This window comes from Bombyx mandarina, chromosome 18, assembly GCF_030267445.1.
Source record: "Bombyx mandarina strain Sakado chromosome 18, ASM3026744v2".
Taxonomy (NCBI): domain Eukaryota; kingdom Metazoa; phylum Arthropoda; class Insecta; order Lepidoptera; family Bombycidae; genus Bombyx; species Bombyx mandarina.
In genome coordinates this window covers 7,501,414-7,527,687 of record NC_143224.1, presented here as the reverse complement: position 1 = coordinate 7,527,687, position 26,274 = coordinate 7,501,414, and the positions used below count along the sequence as shown (strand labels likewise).

At 33.2% G+C, this 26,274-nt stretch overlaps 4 protein-coding genes and 2 long non-coding RNA genes across 16 annotated transcripts in view; 3 read left to right on the top strand and 3 right to left on the bottom strand.

Moving 5' to 3' along the window:
* Positions 1-5,450, top strand: part of LOC114249107 (Histone gene-specific Epigenetic Repressor in late S phase) — a 245,520-nt gene extending 240,070 nt beyond the window's left edge. For all 5 annotated transcript variants that reach the window (XM_089734855.1, XM_089734853.1, XM_089734854.1 and 2 more), the window contains 3 exons: positions 105-267; positions 775-943; positions 2,215-5,450. In XM_089734855.1, the coding sequence (XP_089590981.1) occupies positions 105-267; positions 775-943; positions 2,215-2,416 (534 nt within the window). In that variant the 3' untranslated portion in view covers positions 2,417-5,450. The remainder of the gene's footprint in view (positions 1-104; positions 268-774; positions 944-2,214) is intronic.
* A 1,303-nt stretch (positions 5,451-6,753) lies between these two features.
* Positions 6,754-10,989, bottom strand: Ykt6 (YKT6 v-SNARE homolog). Its single transcript, XM_028182588.2, has 2 exons — positions 10,344-10,989; positions 6,754-10,237 (listed from the first exon to the last, which is right to left on the bottom strand). Exon 2 carries the CDS (start codon positions 10,205-10,207, stop codon positions 9,611-9,613), a length of 597 nt encoding a protein of 198 aa, XP_028038389.2. The 5' UTR covers positions 10,208-10,237; positions 10,344-10,989; the 3' UTR covers positions 6,754-9,610.
* Positions 10,990-11,440: 451 nt separating this feature from the next.
* LOC114249109 (proteasome subunit beta type-2) lies at positions 11,441-12,834 on the top strand. The gene is made up of 4 exons (XM_089734861.1): positions 11,441-11,702; positions 11,905-12,098; positions 12,346-12,508; positions 12,620-12,834. Exons 1-4 carry the CDS (start codon positions 11,597-11,599, stop codon positions 12,772-12,774), a joined length of 618 nt encoding a protein of 205 aa, XP_089590987.1. The 5' UTR covers positions 11,441-11,596; the 3' UTR covers positions 12,775-12,834.
* Positions 12,835-15,202: 2,368 nt separating this feature from the next.
* Taf8 (TBP-associated factor 8) lies at positions 15,203-18,750 on the bottom strand. Its single transcript, XM_028182572.2, has 6 exons — positions 18,458-18,750; positions 17,979-18,077; positions 17,539-17,726; positions 16,638-16,788; positions 15,970-16,104; positions 15,203-15,385 (listed from the first exon to the last, which is right to left on the bottom strand). The coding sequence occupies exons 1-6, from the start codon at positions 18,603-18,605 to the stop codon at positions 15,267-15,269; spliced, it is 840 nt and encodes a 279-aa protein (XP_028038373.1). The 5' UTR covers positions 18,606-18,750; the 3' UTR covers positions 15,203-15,266.
* Positions 18,751-21,536: 2,786 nt separating this feature from the next.
* On the top strand, positions 21,537-22,838 carry LOC149500993 (uncharacterized). Of its 3 annotated transcripts, none has more exons than XR_016324594.1 (3): positions 21,537-21,551; positions 21,694-21,981; positions 22,482-22,838. It is a non-coding gene; the product is annotated as an uncharacterized LOC149500993 (long non-coding RNA). The 3 variants fall into 3 exon arrangements; XR_016324593.1 differs by lacking the exon at positions 21,537-21,551 and adding an exon at positions 21,590-21,606; XR_016324592.1 differs by lacking the exon at positions 21,537-21,551 and having other exon boundaries at positions 21,559-21,981.
* A 1,055-nt stretch (positions 22,839-23,893) lies between these two features.
* Positions 23,894-26,248, bottom strand: LOC149500992 (uncharacterized). Of its 5 annotated transcripts, none has more exons than XR_016324588.1 (3): positions 25,881-26,248; positions 25,339-25,626; positions 23,894-24,841 (listed from the first exon to the last, which is right to left on the bottom strand). It is a non-coding gene; the product is annotated as an uncharacterized LOC149500992 (long non-coding RNA). The 5 variants fall into 5 exon arrangements; XR_016324590.1 differs by having other exon boundaries at positions 25,339-25,585; positions 25,881-26,236; XR_016324591.1 differs by lacking the exon at positions 25,881-26,248 and adding an exon at positions 25,768-25,782.
* Between the last annotated feature and the right edge of the window lie 26 nt (positions 26,249-26,274).

Here is a 26,274-nt window from a genome sequence, read left to right as displayed (position 1 = left end):
ATCTATTCACAGTCGGGTTTATATCCATAGAAGAATTTAGATAGATTATCTGATTTAAAAAATAAAAAAATGATTCGAATTAATCGAAACGTAACTTGGTTTAGAACGACTCGCGACTAGTCCGCACGGCGCGGTGCTGGTCGCGCATGACCCACGAGAGCGGGGACAGCGTGGCGCGCGGAGACTGTGTGCTGCTACGAGCCTCCGTCGCTAGAGCTCAGCCGTTCGTCGCCAGGGTTGCCAGCCTCTGGGAAAATCCCGATGACGGTTAATAACTATTTACAATTTAATTAGCTCATCAATAAGTTCGCTTTGTGTACCCGCCTCTGACTCATAAGTTTATTCATAATTCTGCCATTAATCTATCCGTGATGTTAGATGTAAAACTTCCTTGAATATTGCTTCAAATTATTCTAATAACAAAAATCGGGAATAAAACACGCGATATGTGTGTACACACCTGCATTTCAATATGGTCAACTATAATTCAGGACCCACTGGAATTGTGTAATGAGAATGAGAAGATAATCAACTAATGGGACTATTTTAAAATTGCTTTCTATTCAATCTCACGCTTTCCGATATTTCGAATGTTCATTCGTACCGGCTGTACCCGTGGCTTCGCAACATTTTTAGCGGGATTATTTTTGTCTCCACTTGGCAATGGTATGTTTTAAAGGCTCCCGTAACCACATAAATAGATTGAGTATGAACTAACCTATCCAGCTACAACCGTTTCAACAAATTATAACATTCAAAACTGTACTTGTTTAGGTGAGATGATGGTGTCCCTTGTATGGTACTATCGTCCGGAACACACGAAGCTCGGTCGGCAGCCGGAAGACGCACCGGACGAGGTGTTCGCCTCGAAGCACCGAGACGCCAACTCCGTCGCTTGCATCGAAGACAAGTGCTACGTGCTCAACTTTAAAGAGTATTCCCGGTTAGTATCGTGATACCACCATAGTTATATATTTATTTCAAAAAACCCTACCTGTATTTACGTACGAACGTAAGAAATTATACTTCTTAAAAATACTTTGTAAGAAGTTATAATTCGGGACAAGTCGCAAACGCACATCTAACCCCAAAGTAAGACTCCCTGTATCATTGAAGCCAGAAATTGTTAGATAAACATACATAAATAATTATATATTTGAATGTATGTATATATGCATCTCAAACACTAGGACTCTAAAAATAAAATGCCTGGTGTGATTTTGGACGTTCCGTTGCCCAAAGGCCAAAAGGTTAGGCCATCAAAACGACGACGTAAGAAAATGACATAAGAAATCTATTAATACGGACGGATGACGTGTAAATAATAGAACAAGTAATAACTAATGATGATCGAAGTTGAGTCCGGTTACCGTTCTCACCGAACCCGTCGCTTGCGACGAAACGCTCGGCGAGTAAATTAACCCACAGACACAGCCCACTGAGTTTCTCGCCGGATCTTCTCAGTGGGTCACATTTCCGATCCGGTAGTAGATTCTGCCTATTCAAGACTTTATTGTGAATATAGCGCAGTGGTTTCCCTGGCCTTCTGCACCAACCTTTTAAGGAGGGATTTAAGCCACCAAGGCCGTTGTAGCCTCATCCAACCGTGGTCAGATTGATCTCAGTTGGGAGTATGGTTATACCGCCATTGCTCGGTCGCCAGAGCCCCGTCCGCTATCTAGCCGTTAGGAGCACCGCGGTGATTACACCGCCACAGACAGTTTAAGCATATAAACTGTTTGTGCGTGCAGGTGGGGTTGACAATAGGGTCGGATTTGATCTTAGTTCCGTTCTCCCCTTACTCCTAACGAGTGCGTGCGCCAGGCCTCGGTTCGCAAACTATGGAAAACATCTGTCAAGGCTGGAATTCCACATGACCACGACTGCTATGCCAAGAGCAACCGACTATGATGATGATGATGAGTAGATTCTGCGAAGCACTGGTCTTGCTAGGGTTAGTCTCTCAAGACCATCAGCTTAGGTAGGACAAAAAAATGAAGTCCTATCAGATCATATCTTATGGTTAATAGCCGAAAATATTGTCATATACATAAGATATTACTGTTTTAAACTAATAAAATAAAAAATTGTAATTTCTTAATTCACAATTTATGACATTACGAATATATTTTACAGTTTTCGTATACTCTGAATTAAAAAAAAAAAACCATGAAAGTATGTAGTTTTAGTCATTTCTGATTTATTCCACAACAGATACAGGAAGCGGCTAAAGGCAATAGAGGCGGGTGTCCCCGCTAGGCCGTCGATCGTTCCGCCGATACCATCGAGCGAAGCCGTCGCCGCGTGCGTGCCCAACGACGCCAAACTCCCGCCCGCCGTTTCGCCGGAGCTCGTCCTATTCTGCCGCAAGATATACGACTTCAGATCCAAGAGGATACACGTCTCCAACAAGTGAGCTGCATTAAAGAAACGTTAGGCCCTCGTTCTGGAGATCCATCTCGCGTCGATCTCAATGTAATAAACTATCGTCTGTTTCAAAAGGAGATAAACACCAAAGTTACGAAGTTGTTTTGTCGACGGTACGTTTCGGTACTCGGTTTAAAAAAGAACTCGTGCACGTAAAAAAGTAAATGAGGACGTGATTTTTCTTGAATCATAGTAGTGCCCTTGAAACCCTTGATTAGTACAAATTCTACTTTCCCCTGGTGCAAACGGTAGCGTGAACTATTGCTATTTTTAATGTGAAGTAGATAAATCGATGTGTTAGTATTCGCCGATACGTCGATTGTGTTGCTTGTGTCGTGAATCGTGTTAGAATTTTTGTTTTTCATTATGACAGTGATTTGCTGTATTAATTTTGTATTGTATCAAGAGATGCCTTTTGTAATGTGTAAGTAGATTTAAGAGATCGCGTTGGGATAATTATGTATAGCGATATATTTTCCTTTTGCTTCGAAGTGATATGAGCGAGTTTATTGTGCTTACAAGTAGAGACTGTGAAAGCGTGCTAAGTTTTAATTAAATAATGTTTGTGGCTGATACACTATTCCTTTCACCGTTCTATTTGGCTACATGAAATAGATAAAGCATTTATAATTAATTTTTAATAATTGTTACATTGTTGTCAAAGTAGAGTCTATATTAAATTATTCTTTAATTAGTTAAGATGACAGTTACGTGACAGCGATTATGCGATGATCAAAACCATGTTATTTAAATCAAATGATATCCTAATTGTGTGTCGCACTGCGCGACTAAACTGTGTAGTACGCAGTAGTTGTAAATATATTTGTTTTGAAGCATTTTAAACAAAAACGTGCCCATGATTCTTGTAAAGAATTCAAGATCACATTTTTGCTGTCGTCTCTTTGACATCACAAGCCTAAATGGATACAATCAATTTGTCCTGTACAAAGAACCCCGCCTGCAAGCTAGAGTTTCTGTATTTTACTACCGCATCCTAAACAGACGTGTTTAATGTGTGACTTTATCATCTAAATATAATTCGGTATACCACTGACCAGAAAATGAAACTTCACCCCTGCCTTCAAAGGAATTGATTTCATTAATGCATTTCGGCCTTTTGTCTTACGGGCAGTTCATTTTTCGTTTTCAATAACTATCTGTCAACAATTAATTTCAGAAAGACTGATTTTTCAAAATTGTATCAAAAAATGTATTTCCTGATTTTTCTTAATATTTTACTTGAACTGGAAACAGAACTCTGTTAAAGTTTTCTAATAGAGTCAGACATGTCATCCACCATTTTACAAATAAAAAAAAAACAAGTGGGAACATGTAACATATTTTAAAAGTAATACTAGAACATAGATGTATAACAAACACTTGAGTGTTAAATAAAGAGATATATTGTAAGACTTGAATAGTGAAATCTCTTATCATTAGAATATAATTTTAAGTAGTGTGAAATAAATGGAGAATCTATATTGACGTTATATTTTCCTTGTGGAATATTTTAAAAGGGCATTTATATATTTGCAGTTGTCTAACCTCTTCACTATTTCCTACAATGTATCTCTACGTTGGCTACGACTGGGTAAAAATGTTAAATTTCGTTGTAAATAATCTTTAATACTTTATTTTGAGCCTCTATCGTTCTCATTTGTTGTCCTTTCAATATTTCCTTTCCAATAGGTTTGTTCATGAATTTTATTTGTAAAAAACATTAAGTTTCATTTGTTTGATTAATTAACATTTTTATATCAATATTATATAGAGATCTGCACAATTACAGCTATTAATGTATTAATGTAATGTTTTTTGCTGATTCATTATCTGTTTGAACCGTTAGAGATGTGATTATTTTTAACAAAGTCTGTGTGGTACTCAATAATACTATTAATAATAGAAGTGAATGGAGTGAATCGATATATTCAAGTAGTAACTGTAATTACCTCGTACAAACTGTAAAAATGAATCCTATGTGTAGATCTTATGTCATAAAAACGTATTTGAAACGCAAATGCTAATTTTAAAAATAACTAATTTGGTTAAACGTCGCTCCAGACATAACAATAATTCTTCCAACATTATAAGAATCAACATAGACAGATTGATATATCTAGTAATTAATATGAACATTGTCAACAACAAAAATATTATGTAGACTGTCCAACTTATTTGTGGAAGTAGTTATCGTTTTTGGTTTTACTTGATAGCGACAAATTCAGTAACACAACCTTACTGGTTGTCTATTCCAAAGCTATTACTTTAGTCTTTTCTTTTTTTCCTCTTATTGCTTGATGCCAAAAATTTAGCTGCAAAATGGTAATAATATCGTAATACCAACTCTTTCTATTTAGGTTACATGGATAATGGAAAAATCGGTACAATATGTAAGAAGTAGGTACTAGAACCGACTAAAAACTCGTATTTGTCTGGCACGAGACCAAAATAAAAGCATTTATGTATAGTGCATAGCAAATAAAACAATTTATAAATGCACTCGGTCAATTAAAAGTTATTCCTTGTAGTTCTTTCAGATAAATTCATACACACATATTATTAAGATCCAAATTTGAAAAATAAATATTAACCATCATTAAGTTACTGTTATATAACACCAAAGCCGTAAATGAATTTAGTGAAAAAAATCTTCGCGCGAAAAAAAATAATTCAAAATGCTGTGTGTCGATTATTTCAATATCCATGCTCATTAAGTACTATTAATTAATTAATTATAGAATTAATGAGTAAATTCCATAATATAAACTCTATGTAAACTATAAGTGAGCTCCCTTGCTTGTAGGTGGATTGTTTTAAAAATGTTACCTTACTCCACAATCGCGAATCCTTATAGTCAATGATTTTTAGATTTAGGTATTACTTGTAAGAAATAAAATACCTTGTTTTATTATTTATTTGTTTCAATGAAAATTATATAGGTATATTTTTATTAATGTAACCTTACATAGTTATGTTGGCTGTAATTTAATATTGATGTAATTAATATATGTATTTTTATTTCACCTGGTTCTTTTATTTGTGATAAAAATAAAATATGCTGGATATTATTTTTATTCCGCACGCTGAGCCATCCCGTACAGTTGACGAAAATAGACTTCAATCCCAGCACCATTTTTGAAGATGCCAATGTTTCGGTAGTAGAATGGCTATAGTTTGGCTATGGTATAATAGAAATCAAATCTGAACACATGTTTGACTTGCTACATAAGCAAATTAACAATTTGTAAAATAAAAACAATCAAAGTTAAGTTAATCTAACACCGCGGGCCCATCACGTCTCAGTAATTATACAAATCGTGTCGATTTCTATTTTACATGTTTACACGTTATCCCGCCACGGAAGTGTTTCATAAATCAGCGTAGGGTCAGCGTTGCATTAAAAAAACTGCTGTTTACGTACTTCGAACATTGCCATAGTCGTATCGTTTAATCGAATTACACCTTGGATCTTTTTAACATTTCGGCCACGACACGCCGTGTTTGAAATCTTATTGCAATGCGTCATGATAATGCTGACGCCGCCGCTAACTACACCCCGAATCCTGATCACGCAGAAGCAAGTCACCGTCGACGCCCTCAGCACGTCCTTACGGATCCATTAGATCCAAGAACTCTTGCATTAGACGTATTCAGCTCTAACACTAGGAGCAGGTTTAAAGACCCCGGTAACAGTGCTCATCGAAATCGGCAAAGGGTCCGACGTGCAACCTAACATAAACAGCCCGCTGAGTTTCTCGCTGGATTTTCTCAGTGGGTTCTTCGCGAAGCAACTGCTCTTGAGTTGTTAGGTCTGCTTTGGAGGCGCTCGGGCAGCTGTGCACCCCACCTGACCGAGACTATGCTCGCGCACCTGTCCTGATGAAAAGGTAAAGGCCTCGCGAGTCACCAGTAATCCCTCATTCATAAAAAAAAGATAATTTATTTGCAATTGGAGTCAAAATCTGGAGTCCGCCATTATGAAAAAAAAATCCTAAAAAAAATCAGTACTTCCCTTTGATAGTAGCATCGCCTAATCTTGAATACGACAGTGGCATCACTTGATAACAATACACCGGGTCTCTTACCTTTTAGGACATTTTAGGTGTTGACAAAAAATCTCATATCTTTATGAGATTGACACTTTTTCGCCATCCAAGTATTTGTATAGGCAATGCACATATGTATTAACTTTTTGTATTCTCTCTTTGCTTAATTCATATTCTTAGAAACACAATAAATGATTTTAATGTTACACTACCTTTATTAGTAGGGGCGGAAACACAACTTTTTGGAATAACGGTAATGAACAGAATAAAAACATAAAGATAACAGCAAACATTCGACTATATTTAGTTACAATAATGGATATACAATTGGAATCCAACTCTTCAACACATACACATAGTCCTTTAACATTATATTATTTATTTGGTAATGTAATAAAATTATCACCCAAAATAAAGTATGTTTTAACCTACATTGCAGATAAATAGAATATTATTATACTATTTAAGATACAATATGTACGATTTAGATTAGTACATTAATACAGATCTTTTTCTGCTTAACTGTTAAGCCTTAACACCAGAAAAGGGAATTTCCCTATTCACATCAGCGTTTCTTTACATTTCATAATTTTCAAATTACGTACATATTTCATAGGTTTAATTTAACTTTTAACATCTCTAAGGCTTGTTTACATTTATAATGTTGATATTAATATGTAACTGTGTTTTTCTCTTCTTTTTTTATTTAACACGTTGAACGCCATGAGACCCACTGATGAGTCTAGCGTTCAGGCCAAAATCAGGAAATCAGTAATTTTTATCAACTTGAGGTTTGCATTCTAAAATATATAAAATTCGATAATTTGCACGGAAGAAAAAAAATTTCTTATTTTAGTCTAGGTTTTAAGATAATTTAAAAGGCAATTATCTTGATAAAAACAAATTTTCTATTGGATTTGAAAACCAAGGCGTTCAGTTTGGTTAAAGGGCCACGCGGCTCACTTTCATACGCGTTTTGTTTGATAGCTGCAATTTGTGTGTAGGGAGCGTTTACGTTGGAGCCCTTACGTGGCTCACGGGTGAGCCTCATGGCCGAACGTTTCATTACAATAAGGCTTTTTTTTATTGCTTAGATGGGTGGACGTGCTCACGGCAGAAATAGGTGGGACGATGGTACCTACCAGTGCAGACTCACAAGACGCACTATCACCAGTAAAAGGTTCACCGGTGAGCATCATGTCCTGAATGAAAATACTCGATTTTTCATGTGGCGTTCAACGTGTTAACGAGAAAGCAATATAAAAGATTCAGTGTCTTACATGAGCACAAAAATATCACGTGTTAACGTTGCCATTCAGGCAACTGAGGCAATACTAAATGATAATATTCAACTGTTTATAACATAGTAAATATGATACTATAGTTAGGTACATTTGTTCCTGTTGTTTACTATTATTTTAATAGCAAATGCTAGCTACATGCCTTTGATAATATCTATATATTGCTACTAAGATGGCAATGAAAGCAGACATGATCATCACGATTTTATCCCATTGCATTATACTGAATTTGTTTCAGACACTGTTATGTAATGCATCCATCATGTCTAATCTTAAACGTGATTATGACCGACACCACTACATGGGCTATGAATAAACTTAGATTGTGACTGAATGAATAGTGCCCCAGACTCACTAGATCAAAGTTGTTTAACAGTTGTGATGCAATTGAAGAACTGAATATTTTCAAAATATTAAACATTATCAATGCAATGTCTTTATATTTGCACATAATAAATAATATGCATATAAACAAGCCTGCTGATAATGAATTTCTTAATTAAGAGCAGAACAGATCATTCTTGCCTGTTTAAATTAATGTCACGAATTCAACTCTTGAATGGCAATTTTCTCCTTCTAATGGCTAGCTATTATCGGAATATTGTTACATCATGCCAACAGTTCAGATCAATTTTGCAAACTACTTCAACTTGTATAATATAATCGAATTTGATAAACTGCATCATTTGATCAAATTTTTCTTTAATAACTGGCCTATACATTACCATTAATAATTTTTTCATACATAGATATATTTATTTTTTAACAACAACATCATTTTTGAGGAATGCAATAAGAAGACTTCATAATTCATAATTCTAACATTTTTCTCTGAATTGTTAAACTTCTATTCCTATTTAACCATTTATCAAATAAAGCTCACATTTAAATTTTAGTAAAAACCATGAAATTAGTCACTTTCACAATCTTTCTTTTCTAAACTGTTATTGCAAATGTTTTGTGCATGGTTTTTTGTACATTATTGCAATGAAATCACACGATGCTTAACCCATTTATTAGACCTTATCCCAATACTGTAAGACGACATTCATTGTGATGATGAAAATAATTCAAAATGTCTGCATCTGGACTTGTTTAACAATTGCAATTAAGACCAAAAATTTAATTAGTTAAGAATTCAATTATACTACAGTAATCTGCAACAGAATAACAAGTTACAACATATGTACACTTGGTACCTTAGAGTTATTTTCAGGATATACTATACTACTTTGGAATAATCAATTTTAATTAGTATGACATGATGACCCATTTGTAGTTTAAACATTAAACTCACTGCTCTTAAATTACTCAATAATATAAATAATAATATTATAATGTTAATAATTATGTTGCTCTCCAATTCTAACAAACCCAAAAGTCTTCTACTGATATTTTTTTTCATGGCTCTTAGCCATAATTGTATGATTTAGAGTTACAATCATAATTTACGACACAAACGTAATCTCAAGAGGTAATAAAATAAATTATCCCTCTAAAATTTTTAAAATTTAGGAAACAAACTTTCAGACAAACCTAAAAGGAAATTCCTTAAGGAAAAGATGATGATTCAATATTTGTTTGAACTTGTAATTCGATGGGTCAGGATAATTCTTCAAGCCTTTACTAAATTTGTTTTAGTATTTGTGGCTAGTTGCCACTCTCTTAGTGACAGGTTACAGATTAATCAGAGATACAATTATATTTTATAATCCCTAAAAGCTATATCAAACCTAATATAATTTTTCGATATAGTACATAGCATTCAGCAACTATCAACAATACTACAATAGTTATGGCCATTTTTGTTAACAGTTAATCATAATAAGATACTGTTCAAAAATTACAACAACTGTTAGTTTTTGCTGCAGTCTTATAAAATGCTTTACTGTGCATCGACAGGCTGTCTGACTTAGCAACCAAATCATCTAATTTCTCACCTCTCTCAAGTACAGCTTTTATTGTATCATGTAAAATAATTTTCGTTTCATCCAGATCATTTTGAATTTTCGTCAATGCATCAGCTTCTTTGGGATTTTGGTATTTTTCTAAATGTAAAGCCAATGACGGAAAATCAATTGTTGATTCTTTACCCGTAGCCCAAGTGCTTGATGGAACTGCAGCTGTAAACTCATCAAGAGTTTTAGTGATCAAAGTGTGTGCTACTCTGTTAGGATACTCGTGATCGGATATCAATACTCCAGCTAAATTATCTGCACGCACATACACTTGCAACATATACTCTCCTTCCTTAACTGACTGCCTTGATGCTGGATGTGTCCTCTCTACCATAGTTTTACTAACAAAAGTCATAAATTCTTGCACTGAACTTCTTTGAAAATAACTAAAACTCCGAAGATCATAAGCACCTTTCAGAATGGATGCATTATTAATCCCTTTGTACAATACAAGTAGTGCATAAACTTTCACCATTTTTGTTAGATAATTTTTATCGCTCGGTCTCTGAAAATTAAAACAGTTTTGATACAGAAAAACTACAAAAATAACGAAAAGTCTGAATTTTATTAATATATTAGAAGAATTCAAAATAAAAGAAACAATATATTACCCAAGATTCAATAGCTCGTCGTTTAATTCGTCGTAAATGAGCCTTCTGAATGAATTTTATGTTTGTACAATCTTGGACGTGCTACAATATTAGATTACCCGAAATCAGACAAAAGTCTTAAAATTATTTTAATACATTTGTAAGATAATTTTTCTTCGTGAAATCGTAAAAAGTGATTTTTTTACTATTTGGCCTTGGATAATTGTCTTAAACGTCTTAATGCCTACGTCATGTTTTTTCTTTTTTTTAAGAGATTTTATGACCTGGTAACTGAGACCTTTAAGTCATGTCTTATTTTAATCTATATTCTTAATTTTATGAAAAATGATATTATGGAGTGAAATGAAATGAAAATGATTAATTTGAGACATAATCAACTGGGATGAAATTAAATGAGATGATATGAGATGAAATCTAATCTCAGTAAAATGGTGGTCATTTACTAAGATTTTTCAGTGGACTTTTTGGAGGATCCCGAGAAGTTACGTCCAGCGGCTTTGTTTCATTTTCCCACATTTGTGCACTTTCACAGATATTAAACGGTTAATAAACCACCATTATTACACATTTAAACCCGAAGAAACACTAAATAGACAAAATAAAACAAATCACACAACTTCACTCCACGCGTTCCCGCCAAAAAGTCTGCCTACGTCATGAGAATATCTCTTTCACAGATTATTAAGAATTTTTTTAAGGGATTTTATGACCTGGTAACTAAGACCTCTAGGTCATGTTTTATTTTCATTTATTTTCTTATTTATATGAAAAATGATGAAATGAAATGAAGATTATTAATTTGAGACATTAATCAACTGGTATGAAATCAAATGAAATGAGATGAGATGATATGGGATGAAATATAATCTTAATAAAATGGTGGTCATCTGCTGAGACTTTTTGGAGGATCCCGAGAAGTGACGTCCAGCAGCTTTGTTTCATTTTCCCACATTAGTGCACTTTCTTTTTTGTATTTTAACTACTTATTAATTCCTATCACATAGGTAAACGGAATATAGCTCCAACTTTTCTCCAAAAAACCGAAACCATGAATTACCACCAATACCAAGGTATGCACGCAACACTCTCAGCACTGACAACACTGAAAGTGATTTGACAATTTATGAAATTTATCGCCGCACAGGCAGAATAGCTAAGTTAAATAAGTAAATAATTCAGTTCAATTGATTGAAGTATTTCTATCTTGAAAAGACTATTTGCAGTGAAAGCTAATTAAGTAATACGACTGCAAAATGTCAAATATAAACTTACAATGTCTCTTAGGAATACAGTGCAACGACTTTGTTATGATAGCAGCCGATCAGAGCAACAGCCACAGCATTATGATCATGAAAGACGGTGAGTTTGCAAATTTGTAGCAGAATCCTCTGTATTTTCAGATCAAATTAGTTTTATAAATAAAAACAGATCTAAAAACGGTTCAAGTAAACTTGTTAGGTTGCTTTTTGGCATTTTATTTGTACTAATGGAATCTTACTTCTAATACCAATTTTTCAAATAAACTATACTATATAATCAAAGTTTTTGTTCTATTTTACAGATGAAGAAAAGATCTATAAGATATCTGATAGATTAGTAATGGGTGTCATTGGTGACTCAGGAGACACAAATCAATTTGCTGAATATATTGCAAAAAATATTCAGTTGTATAAAATGCGTAATGGGTATGAATTGGGGCCCTCAGCTGCAGCCAGTTTCACACGTCGTAATCTCGCAGAGTATCTTAGGAGCAGTGTAAGTTGTGTTTTTATTTCTATTATGATTGATTCATGACAGTTATTATTTTTCGGAGAGCTGAAGACTCAGTGGTATGAATTGAGATCTGTGTCGAGCAGTGGACGATTGTGCGTTGATGATGACGATGAACATTCTCCACAAAAAATCTTGATTCTTAATCAATTATTGTACCTATAGAATTAACTACTAGTTGAAAATGTTTGTACTGTTGAGAAGTTTCAATATTTATTCTAAAAAATTACAGACTCCCTACTTTGTAAATGTGCTCATGGGTGGTTATGATAAAGAAAATGGACCTGAACTGTATTTTATGGACTATTTAGCATCAAGCGTGAAGGTACCATTTGCAGCTCATGGTTATGGTGGATATCTAAGTTTGAGTATTATGGATCGTTACCATAAAAAAGGTTAGTAGTTAATAATATTTGTTTATATTTCAATATCTGTAAAAATATTTTATAAATTTAATAATGTATTAATCAAGTGGCAACTCAAAATAAAAACATTATTCATTTCAGATGCTACAGAAACAGAGGCATATGACATCCTTAAGAAGTGTGTTCAAGAAGTTCACAAAAGATTGTTTGTTAGTCTCCCCAATTTCCAAGTGACTGTTGTAAACCGTGATGGGATTAAAGTGCTGCCCACCATTAATTCTGCATCTCTTCAATAATTTTCACTTTTTTGTATGGAAAATAAACTTTTAAATGAATAAATTTTATGAGTAAGATGACTAGTGATCAAATTCATTTAACATCATAATATTATTCATACTGCAAGCTGGTATATCTTTGATTGTTGTTTTTTCTAATTGGTAATTACTATGGCTTAATTATAATAATAGGCTTATATGTATTTCAAAATTGTGTTGTTATATTTTAAGAAGTAGAATATTTTCTCTTAGTAGTAGCCTAAGAGATAATTACTTCTTTAGGTAGCAGCTGTTTGATGGTGCACCTAAGTGCCAGTCTATCAGCAACTTACCACCAAGTGGTTCGTAAACTCAACTGCCCACAATGGCAATAAAAAAAATTTACTACTCATGTGGGTAGACATAGGTAGAGATCCAAGCAGTGTGGATCAGAACCTTTAGGATATTTACAGACTACTCTTGATAACTTCTTTATCTTCCAATATGATAGAGCAGGTTCTTAGCACCAGACTCCTACGTTACGTTGGGTTGGCAGCTGATGTCATGATTAAAGTCATGGCTGTTCAGTGGGCATCCTTTGTGTGTACCATTCTCCAGAATCTCCAAGGAACTGAAAAAAGTCAATTGCTGTTCCGATGCCAGGACTTTTAACATGGGTGTTCCATTAAGTGCACTGCAGTCTCCCCCACGCTTTTCATCCTGCATATCAATGTCATGCGATCCATCGAGAACTTTTAAGACGAATATCTAAATGAGATGACTTCAATTTAGTGACCTTTAAAAATTCATTGAAAGAATATTTGTCATGTCGCCGCAATTTAGAATTTGCACGAATACTGTAAAAATAAAACTTGCGCGAGAGTAATGCATACTCTTGCTTCTCACGTAATAAGCATGTTTATAGCATTACGTCTTATCTATTACTATTTCAATGAGATCACATTTCTGAGATCAAAATCTTTAGTTTTTCTATAATGAGCAAATAAAGTTCCTCACAAGAATTTTTTTCCCAAATTTACCATTTACCATTACCAAAATCCAAGACAAAGTATTGGTATTCTTAGTGTCGATGTACAAGCCGTCTAAATCGTACGAAGGAAAAGGCAATATTGGAGTTCTTCAACAGAGCGAAGTGGTACTTCAGGCCTGGATATACTTGTTTTATAAGGCATAAGTCTGACCTATCGTGGGGTAGGATTCCCAACTCTGGGCGGATCTCCTAACTACTAGTTGCTTTCATTTAACTCCTTGCAAAAGACAGCCGTTTAGATTGTCTTTTTTTTTTTTTCCTACCTAAGCTGGTAGCCTAGAGAGGCTATTCCAGCGTAACCGTAACTAGTAGGTGAGCTCACGGGGCTCAAACCTAACGACGGTGCTAACACGAACCCTAACAAGAGTCGTGCTTCGCAGAATCTACCACCGGATCGGAATCGCGAGCCACTGAGAAGATCCGGCGAGAAACTCAGTGGGCTGTGTCTGAGGGTTAATTTACTCGTCGAGCCCTTCGTCGCAAGCGACGGGTTCGACGAGAACGGTGACGGGTGCTTGAAGTACCTAGAAGCACCGTTAGTGGATCGGGAGGATCCGAGATGACGTGTTTTGGGCGACTTCGGCTGCTTTCCATTCTGTCCGCAGGATCGGGAATGTAGTTACCGGCGACCACGATAAGAGGGTTCTCGTGTCGTGCCGCTTTATCGAAGTGGTTGGATTGTCTATAATCTCATCACGTTCTGATGGATAATTTAGAACCTTGGAGTTTGAACTACGAAGGGACTTCGGTTCTGTTTGTTTTGTAACATGATCCATGGGGAGTTCTCTGGGGAATTGTTAAAGGTAGTTTGCCGAATGCCACACAATCTCGACTCTATCCGTTCAATTATCAGATATCCGTTTTCAGAGATCATTTTTATCACGTAGTATTAGTAGGTAGGGTCGACTTTTAAATTCCCTCCGCGGTATTTTCCGGGCGCTATATGTCTTTTTTTTTTGTTTGAAAATAATCTTATGTGGCAGGCAACGGTTCAGCTATGCGTTACTGATGCATATATGTGTATCGGTAAGCACCCCCCATTAGGCAGAGTGTATGCTCGTCTACCTCCTAACGCAATAAAAATATTTGCGTCTGTTCTAGAATATTTGTTTACGAAGATCATCTACTTAATTACCTATCTAACCCGTTATCTACGACAAATCAATTAACTAAACAAAAAACCCGACTGTATCAAAAATACTAATTAAAATGCGAAAGATATACACTAAAATGTTAGTAAAAAAAATTCTGATTTAATTTAAACACAAATATTTTTTTACGATTTATCAACGTTGATGTTTCCTTATTGTTTCCATAATGATCTATGGAATACTATGGATGGACATAATAATCCTTTAGGTATGTTCGGTTCGAAGGTATTATTCTCATATATTAATGAAGAACGAAGAGAAAAAACAATCAATGTACTTATAAATATACTTGAATTTTAAAACAAATTTACATTACTATCTAAATAATTAATCTATCCACCAGATTTATTTCTCTCTGGACTGGATGTTAATGCACTTTCTTGATTTTCAGATTGTGAAATATTTGCATTATCATTGTCAGCGCCATTTTCGCCTTCATTGTCTGATTGATCTGAAAAAGGATATAGATTATATAAAGTTCTAAATCCACTATAAATTCAAACTAATTATAAACAACAAATTCAATTTGAGAATACTTCAAACTTGTGACTATTGGGCCGAGCATATTTTACACACTGGATTGTAATTTAATGTTTTACTAGAGGTCCCGCAGTAGTCGAAATTCGACTATAATTAATTGGAATTGTATGTTTGTACAATATTATGATTGTATTTTATACTTCTATAATCACAAATTTCGCCAAGGTTACACTATAAAAAAAATTATAAAGACAAACAATATTTAATCTATTCTCAATTTGACCACAGACGTCAAGAACAAAAGTTTGACAATAAATAGTATGCATGCGTGTGTGGTGTGTGCGTCAAATACATGATATTATTATGTAGTGTGTGTAATGTTTTCTTTATTGATTTAATGTATCATTTATGCATTATTTTAAAAAAATATTAGCATTGTGCACTTCATCTCTATATTCTGTATAAGTGTGGAAAATTTCATACTCCTCCGTCCAGGCAATTTTCGTAAAAAGGGATACAAAGTTTTTGCTTCACATATTAATATATAGATTATACCTTTTTTATCAGCAGGCAAGTCTTCAGTTCTGTTAGCGACTTGAAAATGATATTCTAATTCATCAAAATCAAAGACTTGGTCCGTTGGTAAAAGACAGGGCAAATAAGCTGGAAACGTAGGCTTACAGGCGATTACTGAAACATGTGAGATTAATCACATTATGTATTGATTTTGATTAACTTAAATATAGATTTTAATTTTTTTTATACATTTCAGCTTCAGTTTAAGGTGATACCATACTCACAATTATGAAATAAAAGAACTTCTACTAACATTCTTCATAAAATACTGTTTTCTACTATATAAAGTACAAGGCCCCCTAGTGTTAAGTGGTTACCAAAATCTCTAAATCACAATGTGAATGCCACCCACTCTTTGAGACATAAGGTTGAAATCTCGATAATATATTTTTAATAACTGTTCTATCGTTCAAACCAAAACACATCACCCCTTCTTGTCAGAAAAAAGATTCATGGTAGTACCTGCCTATGTGTTGCATTTTTTTATAAATGTTATTCTTTCATCCTGGAGGAAGTTTTGTGAACATATATTACACATGCATTTCTTTTTATCACATGAGTGACATGGTCATGAGATGTTAACAGTCTATTAATATCTCTATAAAGAGAAATATTCCTAATACAAAATGAAAGGAGTTTATTCATACATGGAAAAACCTGATTGTCTTCTGTATTAAATAAATTATGGGTTTCACTTGTCTTTGCTAAGAATTTAGTCAAAGCACGTTCAATGTCTCTTTTTTGGGTTGCTGCCTTCTCTCGAATGGCTTCATATTCAGTTACTGGTTGCTTGTGAGTCTGTAATTTAAAAAAAACAATGAATTAGTTCGATTTAGAACTCACAAACTTTATTTATTCAAGAATATACATATTGGCAGAAGGTTTTTTGCTTCATAAAAAATGATAAACATCAAAACTGATCACAATGAAGTCATCGTGGCCTAAAGGATAAGAAGTCCGGTGCATTAGTATCCAGTAATGCACTGGTGTTCGAAGCACGCTGGCAAGTACAAATTTTTCTAATGAAATACATACTTAACAAATGTTCTCAATTGACTTCGACTGTGAAAGAATGTGTAATAAAAATGAAACCCGTAAAATTATAATTCGCATAATTATGGTGGTAGGACCTCTTGTGAGTCCGCACAGGTAGGTACCACCATCCTGCCTACTTCTGGCGAGAAGCAGTAATGTATTTTGGTTGGAAGAGTGGGGTACCCGTTGTAACTATACTGAGACCTTGGAACTCATATCTCAAGGTGGGTGACAGCATTTACGTTGTAGATGTCTATGGGCTCCGGTAACCACTTAACACCAGGTGGGCCGCAAGGTCGTCCACAAACCTAAGCAATAAAAAAAACATAAATAAACTTTTAATTTCTATTTTGCTGCAAAATACTAAGCATCACCTCAAAAGTCCCCAATGATTTATTTAATCATTTTGTTTTATATCCTTCGCTTTGTATTTTGATTAAAACTAAACAAAAAATCATTCAACTACCTACTTATTATTTAGTATAACATTTGTGGTTAAAGGTTTATACTCACAGGTGTTCTGATGTATGCATGTGGATCTGGTAATGGAGGCAAATGAAAAGGTATATGTGGTGCTGGTTTAGCTTTAGAGCCAGCTGACAACATAGCTGGGGTGCGAGGTGCAGGAGCTTGCTGAGGAGGTTGAATTACATGCCGATTTGGACGAGCAGCATATTGTTCAATACCCTGTAAGCTTATACCTAAAAAAAAATATTGATGATTAACAAGCACTCAGTAAAGTTTCTCATTTTTTATTAATCTATTCATAACCATGAAAAGTAACATTTATGAATATTACTATTCAGAGAAAAAATTTGGAAACTTCATCACTTGTTTATTTACAAATATAACAGGTTTCCTTTCCCATTTTCAAATATAAAATGCAAATACTGAACTTTATAAATAAAGTTTATATTATAAAAATTATAAATAAAGTTTTGTTTTATTTATACCCATGTTAATAAGTGCCATTACAACATCACCCAACACTGGCTCCACCCGTCCAGATAGCTCACAAAATCCTTTCGCCGAATTCCCAACCTCTGCAAAAACTAAAACAATCCATTAATATAACAGTATAATTGGTGTTATATTTTACATAAAAGTAAATTATGTTTTTGAACTTTGCTCCTAGCAGTGAATGAGCTAGTTAACATAAGCATATTGATTTTTTTAATAAATGCACCGCAATATCTATTAAGTAAATTCACTTTGTTTGCAAATTCCAATTTCCTGGTATGAAGTTCTTGTAATGAGTAGTAAATTTTTATTTCTGTGAAATATGTACCTGATTTGTTACTTTAAAGAAAATTTCTGGTTTTTTTTTTGGTGGAAATATATAAATACAATTAAATAAATACACTTGGCACTAAAATGTAATGAAAAAGACGTCTATTGGTAAAACGTTATTTTAAGATATTGTTTTACGTACAACATTGAAGCATTTCAGTCAAAGTTTCCAACGAAACTTTATCAGCAGCATCGAAGCCGGTCTCCAATAATACCGTAGAAACTGCAATGTTTAAGATACGTCGACGAGCATCAGATGTAGTTTCAGTTTTTTCTGACATCTCGGACATTTTACTGCTCTTTAGATAATTTTAATTGGCTTAATGAACTATGTACTACTTTTACTGTAATTATCTCATAAATAATACACTTAAAATGTAATTAAAATATTATTTGCTTTACTTCGCTTCGTCAACAAAACATATGCATAAACTTTTTTTTTGGTACAATTTTTCCTTATTAGGTAAGGCAAGGGGATCTAAGCCCATACACCCTAGTAGTTTAATTTTTCCAAATGGAAAGGCAAAGATATAACACCATACAACCTAATCTTTTTTTTATGAATTATGAAATGAAATGAAGCCGACTAATTTAATATGAAACATGTCATGCCATGCCATCTCTGATATGAAATGAATTGAAATGAGATGAGATGATATAATATGGGATATTTTTATGAAAAATGATAATATGGAGTGAAATGAAATGAAGAATTTGATACATTAATCAAATGGGATGAAATTAAATGAAATGAGATGAGATCATATGGGATGAAATATAATCTCAGTAAAATGGTGGTCGTTTACTGAGATTTTTTCAGTGGGCTTTTTGGAGGATCCCAAGAAGTTATGTACAACGGTTTTGTTTCATTTTCCCACATTTGTGCACTTTCACAGATAATAAGCAGTTAATAAACCACCGTTATTACACATTTGAAATTGAAGAAACACTAAATAGACAAAATAAAACAAATCGCACAACTTGACACCTCTCGTTCCCGCCAAAAAGTCCCTACCTATCCATAAACTTTTTTGGTAAATTTTTCTTTATTAGGAAAGGCAAGGGGATCTAAGCCCATACAGCCTTGTCTGTTCTATCAAGTTCTATCATCCTTATCTATTCATCAAGTGTATTATCTATGATAGAGTTCTTTATTTTAATTGTTCATAAGACAGGCTTTTAGGTTTAAAGGGTTAAAGGGAGGTTTAAAGCCTTAAATTAAATAAACACAAAATTCACAAAAAAAGAAATATGAAATTGCACAAGTGTGAAGTTATAAAGTCATCGTGGCCTAAAGGATAAGACGTCCGGTGCATTCAACAGCGGATCCAGCTTTGGCGCCAGGAGGGGGTCACATAGTCGTGGTCAAGTCAAGAACTTATAACAAATGTTCACGGTTGACTTCCACGGTGAAGGAATAACATCGTGTAGTAAAAATCAAACCCAAAATTTTATTATTTGCATAATTACTGATGGTAGGACCTCTTGTGAGTCCGCTCGGGTAGGTACCACTACCTTGTCTATTTCTGTCGTGAAGCAATAATGCGTTTCGGTTTGAAAGGTAGGGCAGCCGTTGTAACCGTAATACTGAGACCGTAGAACTTATATCTTAAGGTGAGTACGTTGTAAATGTCTATGGGCTCCAAAAATCACTCAACACCAGGTGGGCTGTAAGCTCGTCCAGACATCTAAACAATAAAAAAAATTGTTTCTCCCATATTCCGGAACCCAAATTCATAAAATGAAAAATCAGCGGCTCCCTTTCAGCGGACGCCTTTTTTTACGCCAGGATGGTCCTCCTTGCTTCTATCCTCTATATAAAAAAAATAGAGTTTTAAATAATAAGTGTAGGTTCTATGTATGGAGGGTAGAACTAGTTCTATGGAGCAGAGAAATTAGTGTATTAATTAACGGGCATTTTGGCGGGAACGAGAGGTGTCAAGTTGTGCGATTTGTTTTATTGGGTCTATTTAGTGTTTCTTCAATTTGAAATGTGTAATAACGGTGGTTTATTAACTGCTTATTATCTGTGAAAGTGCACAAATGTGGGAAAATAAAACAAAACCGTTGTACATAACTTCTTGGGATCCTCCAAAAAGTCCACTGAAAAAATCTCAGTAAGCGACCACCATTTTACTGAGATTGTATTTCATCCCATATCATCTCATCTCATTTTATTTAATTTCATCCCAGTTGATTAACGTCTCAAATTCTTCATTTAATTTCACTCCATATTATCATTTTTCATAAAAATATCCCATATTATATCATCTCATTTCAATTCATTTAATTTAATTTAATTTCATGCCATGCCATGCCATGCCATGCCATGTGTCATTTTAATCAGCTTCATTTCATTTTATAATATTATATTTCATATAAAGAAATATATATAAAAGATTAGGCGTGTATGGTGTGATACCTTTGCCTTTCCATTTAGAAAATAAAACTGCTACTACTATCATAAGATATGAGGAAGAAATTATAAAGTACTTGGCTTCGGTCTTAATGAAATTTTTATTTCAGGATATAATATAAATCATATAAGACCTGTCTTTGGCTTTGTTGAAAATTTATTTCAGAAATTATACAGAACAGACAAGGCTGTATGGGCTTAGATCCCCTTGCCTTTTCTAATAAGGAAAATTGTACCAAAAAAAATATATCTATGTTATCAGAAGCGAAGTTTATTGAGGTGAATGAAGTTAGCCCCTCAAAAAAATTTTTTGTTCCTATTTTATACTTATTTTCTATTAATACGTTTGTTCATCATTTGTTCATGATTGTTCACTGTTAATAATTGTTTGTTCTGCGTTTATTTATTTAAAAAAAATATTTAAAAATATACCTACAAGTTAGCCCCTCTAATACAATTTTTAATATTTTTTCATCCTTAATGACTCGTAAATATTCATTTTGGATTGTTCTTACATAAAACACGTTTGTTCTCTTTCGAAATTACTCGTTTTTTGTTTAATTTACTATTTTTATTAGTTGAATAAATGTATGCAAAATATGTGTACTGCGCATGCGTCAACTATAATGCCTAAACTTTGTACCGTCTACGCGGTTTTAATCGAGAGAAAAAAAAACAAATATAAATCCTGAAGGAGCACTTGATTGGTATGTATACAGTTTAATTAAAAAAATTAAAAAATAAATAAATGAAATAATGTACATTGGCGTAAAGTTAGACCAAATACATTTTTTCCATCCTCCTACCTATCGTTATGAAGGTATAAAAAAGATTAAGTCAATAATATGTTCATTATTTATCTTTCAAGAGATAATGTAGGTATACATTATAATAACTTTTTTACACAGTCGAAATTATATTCCTAACATTAGTAAAATAACATTTTAATATTTTTTTTATAGGTTATGTATTGAAAGTGTTGGAAAATTATTTCATGTTTTAGCTGGAAAACGACATTGAGAATTATATGCAATACAAGATAATGGGCTCCATCAAATGAATTCGAATGAAACCAAACTGTTTACCATCCAAATTCGATTGTCGGGCAGATAGAAAACGAAAATTCACTCAAAGTGAACCTCGACCTGCATTTGTGAAACGGCAAAGACTCACTATTGTCAAGGAGATTGAAGAGACGACTAAAAATGAGATGTGTTATATTATTATACCTTTGCCATCTTGTAGTCAAGGTAGGTGTAACTGTCAATAATTAATAACACTCACAGATCTCATAATCAAATAACAATATCAGAAAAAAGGAGAATAGTTAGTTAGTTAGTGGAAGTAGCCAAAATGGGCAAGTGGACCTCAGTTCCTATTACATAAGGTACTAGGAAGTTTGTGATAATGAAAATTTATCACAGTGTAATATCACTTACTTACTTTAACAGTGAAGGAAAACATTGTTATGAAACCTGCACACCTAAATGTTCTTAGGATTTTCTTAGGTGTGTAATCCACCAACCAGCACTAGGCCAGCGTGGTGGACTAAGGCCTAAAAACCCTCTCAATGGTAGTGGAGGCCAGTGTCCAGCAAGGGGATATATTATATGGGCTGATGATGATGACTAGGAAGTTACATACTACTACTACTACTACTACTACTACAGTACACATATAATCCTATATATTTACAAACTATAAGTTTGTTGGGTACCTAGAAATTGCTAACATTATTTCATATTTCCAGATGTCCAGCCACTTGAAAATAGGTGTAGTAATGACAAAGCTATCCAAGTAGCTCCAGCACAGGAACACAAAGGCAAGGCAAGTGTGTATTGCCACATCACCCCTAAATATATCTGAAGCAAGTACAAGTAAACAATCAGAACCAGCAAAAAGAAAACTGTTGTTCCATAGGACAAATTTGACAGTGATGAGTCAAATGCACCAGCAAAAGAAGGATCAACAGTTGACTATGAGTTATAGAAGAAGATTAATTAATATTTATTTAAATGAATATTAATGAATATAATTTTAATTATCGTGCAAAATTTGTGGTCAAAACATATATGTGTATTTTATAAATAAATATTCATTCTCAGTATTAATGTTGTTTTAATCTTCGATTGAAAAATTGGTTAATATTTTCGAATAACATAAACACGTGACTTTAAGCATAAACATATTTTTTAGGTAAATACTCTATTTAGCTTTGCTGGATTTATCCAATATTTCGACATACCAAAATTTCATACAGGAAAGACAGAGATAGATAGCTATCTGATTGAATACCTTGTAGAATTGAGCTTCGAAGAAAGCTCTTTTCTTCTCTTCAAAGTTTATTCTTATTCTTTATTAGAATTTATTCTAATTTGCACAGCTTCTCTAACCGACACTGCATGGAATAAATAATCATAATAATTATAAAATATATTTCTGTTTACATACCTTACAATTTTCATAGTTCAAATATTAATTTGGATTGATATTAATTTATTTCGATTATCAAAATAATTTGTATTAAACATTTGTATTTCCTCAAAATTTCTATTTTTATAATAATGACTGTGACCACCCGATATAAAGAAATTAAAAATATTATAGATAACTTATTTTTAAATAATAGATTAAAAATTATAAACAAAGATAGCGTATTAAAATATTATATTATGCCTATCATTCTTAAATAATTCAGTAAAGAAATAATTTTCGCATCACCGTATATAATTAATATGAATAATAGGGTATTGCCCACTATGCTAAAAAAAATCATAAATTATGTTTTTTTGATAGATCTACAAAAAAGCAAGTGTGTAATGCTGTTTCCATAAAAAAAATGGCAAAAAAAAATTAAAGAAAGATATTATGCACAAGTTCAAATGCATATGTATTATACTAAAAGTAAAACTTGCTACTTTTGTGTAGCAAACAGCAACTTTGAAAAAAATAATCAGGTCACTATAATTAGTATTGATTTTGATCCCGAGTAAGTTGCACAGTTGTTAGGTAATGTAGTTTCTTTTTGGAAGAATAACATTTTTCTAATCTTACACAAAAATGTAATGTTAAATACTTAAAAAAATCTTCATACCTATTTTCCTTTTAGGGAGTACAAAATATTGTTGTGTACAAAGTGAATGTGATTTAATAAAAATAATATTTCAATTTAAATATGTTTTATTTAAAAATTATTCTTAACATACAGGTACAAAGGTTACATAACATTAATCTTTATTCCTTTTCATATATATAAGCCCATATTTAGCACATTTGTGGAAAACAGAATCAAAATAATAATGAGTTGCTAGCCATTCAAGACCAGCATAGAAGTCTTATTAAAATCTGTTCAGTAGTTTTTGAATGAAGAGTGAAAATACTTACAAAAATTCATATTTATAAGTAAGGATTACTTATTTAATTAAAGAGTCTTGTAGGTGGCAAACTATCTAAAAACTTTCTATTTTCCACCAAGTTGACATCAATTATCCTTCCTGCATATATATTTATTGTATTGTTTTTTTTATACTCTAACAAGGGGTGATATTACATTTGCAATTTCTGGGAGTTTGTTGAAAAATATATTGCTTGCTTGACTTACAGATAGATCGAAATCATCAGCCAATTGAGAGAATGTTCTATTTAATTTTACTCTCATCAAACATAATATAATATTTTGTTCAGAAACATTTGTATGTTTCTCAATCAAGCCTATTATGAAATATAATTCTTGTGGAAGACCAATATATAAACGTGGTTTATTTTTCACTTTAGATAAAATTGTTAACACATTCATTTTTTCAACTTTTTTAGTCTTCTTGAGAGCTATAGTCTGCAGTGCACAAGTCTTTGATGGAGTGGAGATATAGAGAGATGACTCATAGTCAACTGTTGATCCTTCTGTTGCTGGTGCATTTGACTCATCACTGTCAAATTTGTCCTCAGGAACAACAGTTTTCTTTTTGCTGGTTCTGATTGTTTACTTGTACTTGCTTCAGATATATTTAGGGGTGATGTGGCAATACACACTTGCCTTGCCTTTGTGTTCCTGTGCTGGAGCTACTTGGATAGCTTTGTCATTACTACACCTATTTTCAAGTGGCTGGACATCTGGAAATATGAAATAATGTTAGCAATTTCTAGGTACCCAACAAACTTATAGTTTGTAAATATATAGGATTATATGTGTACTGTAGTAGTAGTAGTAGTAGTAGTATGTAACTTCCTAGTCATCATCATCAGCCCATATAATATATCCCCTTGCTGGACACTGGCCTCCACTACCATTGAGAGGGTTTTTAGGCCTTAGTCCACCACGCTGGCCTAGTGCTGGTTGGTGGATTACACACCTAAGAAAATCCTAAGAACATTTAGGTGTGCAGGTTTCATCACAATGTTTTCCTTCACTGTTAAAGTAAGTAAGTGATATTACACTGTGATAAATTTTCATTATCACAAACTTCCTAGTACCTTATGTAATAGGAACTGAGGTCCACTTGCCCATTTTGGCTACTTCCACTAACTAACTAACTATTCTCCTTTTTTCTGATATTGTTATTTGATTATGAGATCTGTGAGTGTTATTAATTATTGACAGTTACACCTACCTTGACTACAAGATGGCAAAGGTATAATAATATAACACATCTCATTTTTAGTCGTCTCTTCAATCTCCTTGACAATAGTGAGTCTTTGCCGTTTCACAAATGCAGGTCGAGGTTCACTTTGAGTGAATTTTCGTTTTCTATCTGCCCGACAATCGAATTTGGATGGTAAACAGTTTGGTTTCATTCGAATTCATTTGATGGAGCCCATTATCTTGTATTGCATATAATTCTCAATGTCGTTTTCCAGCTAAAACATGAAATAATTTTCCAACACTTTCAATACATAACCTATAAAAAAATATTAAAATGTTATTTTACTAATGTTAGGAATATAATTTCGACTGTGTAAAAAAGTTATTATAATGTATACCTACATTATCTCTTGAAAGATAAATAATGAACATATTATTGACTTAATCTTTTTTATACCTTCATAACGATAGGTAGGAGGATGGAAAAAATGTATTTGGTCTAACTTTACGCCAATGTACATTATTTCATTTATTTATTTTTTAATTTTTTTAATTAAACTGTATACATACCAATCAATTGCTCCTTCAGGATTTATATTTGTTTTTTTTTCTCTCGATTAAAACCGCGTAGACGGTACAAAGTTTAGGCATTATAGTTGACGCATGCGCAGTACACATATTTTGCATACATTTAATCAACTAATACAAATAGTAAATTAAACAAAAAACGAGTAATTTCGAAAGAGAACAAACGTGTTTTATATAAGAACAATCGAAAATGAATATTTACGAGTCATTAAGGACGAAAAAATATTAAAAATTGCAATCGAGGGGCTAACTTGTACATATATTTTTAATAATCTTTTTAAAATAAATAAATGCAGAACAAACAATTATTAACAGTGAACAATCAAGAACAAATGATGAACAAACGAATTAATAGAAAATAAGTAGAAAATAGGAA

Excerpts from the sequence above, each read along its gene's own strand:
- LOC114249109 (XM_089734861.1), top strand. The coding sequence starts at position 11,597 with ATGTCAAATATAAACTTACAATGTCTCTTAGGAATACAGTGCAACGAC. Across the intron at positions 11,703-11,904 it reads CATTATGATCATGAAAGACG|ATGAAGAAAAGATCTATAAG; the intron begins GTGAGTTTGCAA and ends TCTATTTTACAG. Across the intron at positions 12,099-12,345 it reads CAGAGTATCTTAGGAGCAGT|ACTCCCTACTTTGTAAATGT; the intron begins GTAAGTTGTGTT and ends AAAAAATTACAG.
- Taf8 (XM_028182572.2), bottom strand. The coding sequence starts at position 18,605 with ATGTCCGAGATGTCAGAAAAAACTGAAACTACATCTGATGCTCGTCGA. Across the intron at positions 18,078-18,457 it reads GACTGAAATGCTTCAATGTT|TTTTTGCAGAGGTTGGGAAT; the intron begins GTACGTAAAACA and ends GGATTGTTTTAG. Across the intron at positions 17,727-17,978 it reads AATGGCACTTATTAACATGG|GTATAAGCTTACAGGGTATT; the intron begins GTATAAATAAAA and ends ATTTTTTTTTAG.
- Ykt6 (XM_028182588.2), bottom strand. The coding sequence starts at position 10,207 with ATGGTGAAAGTTTATGCACTACTTGTATTGTACAAAGGGATTAATAAT.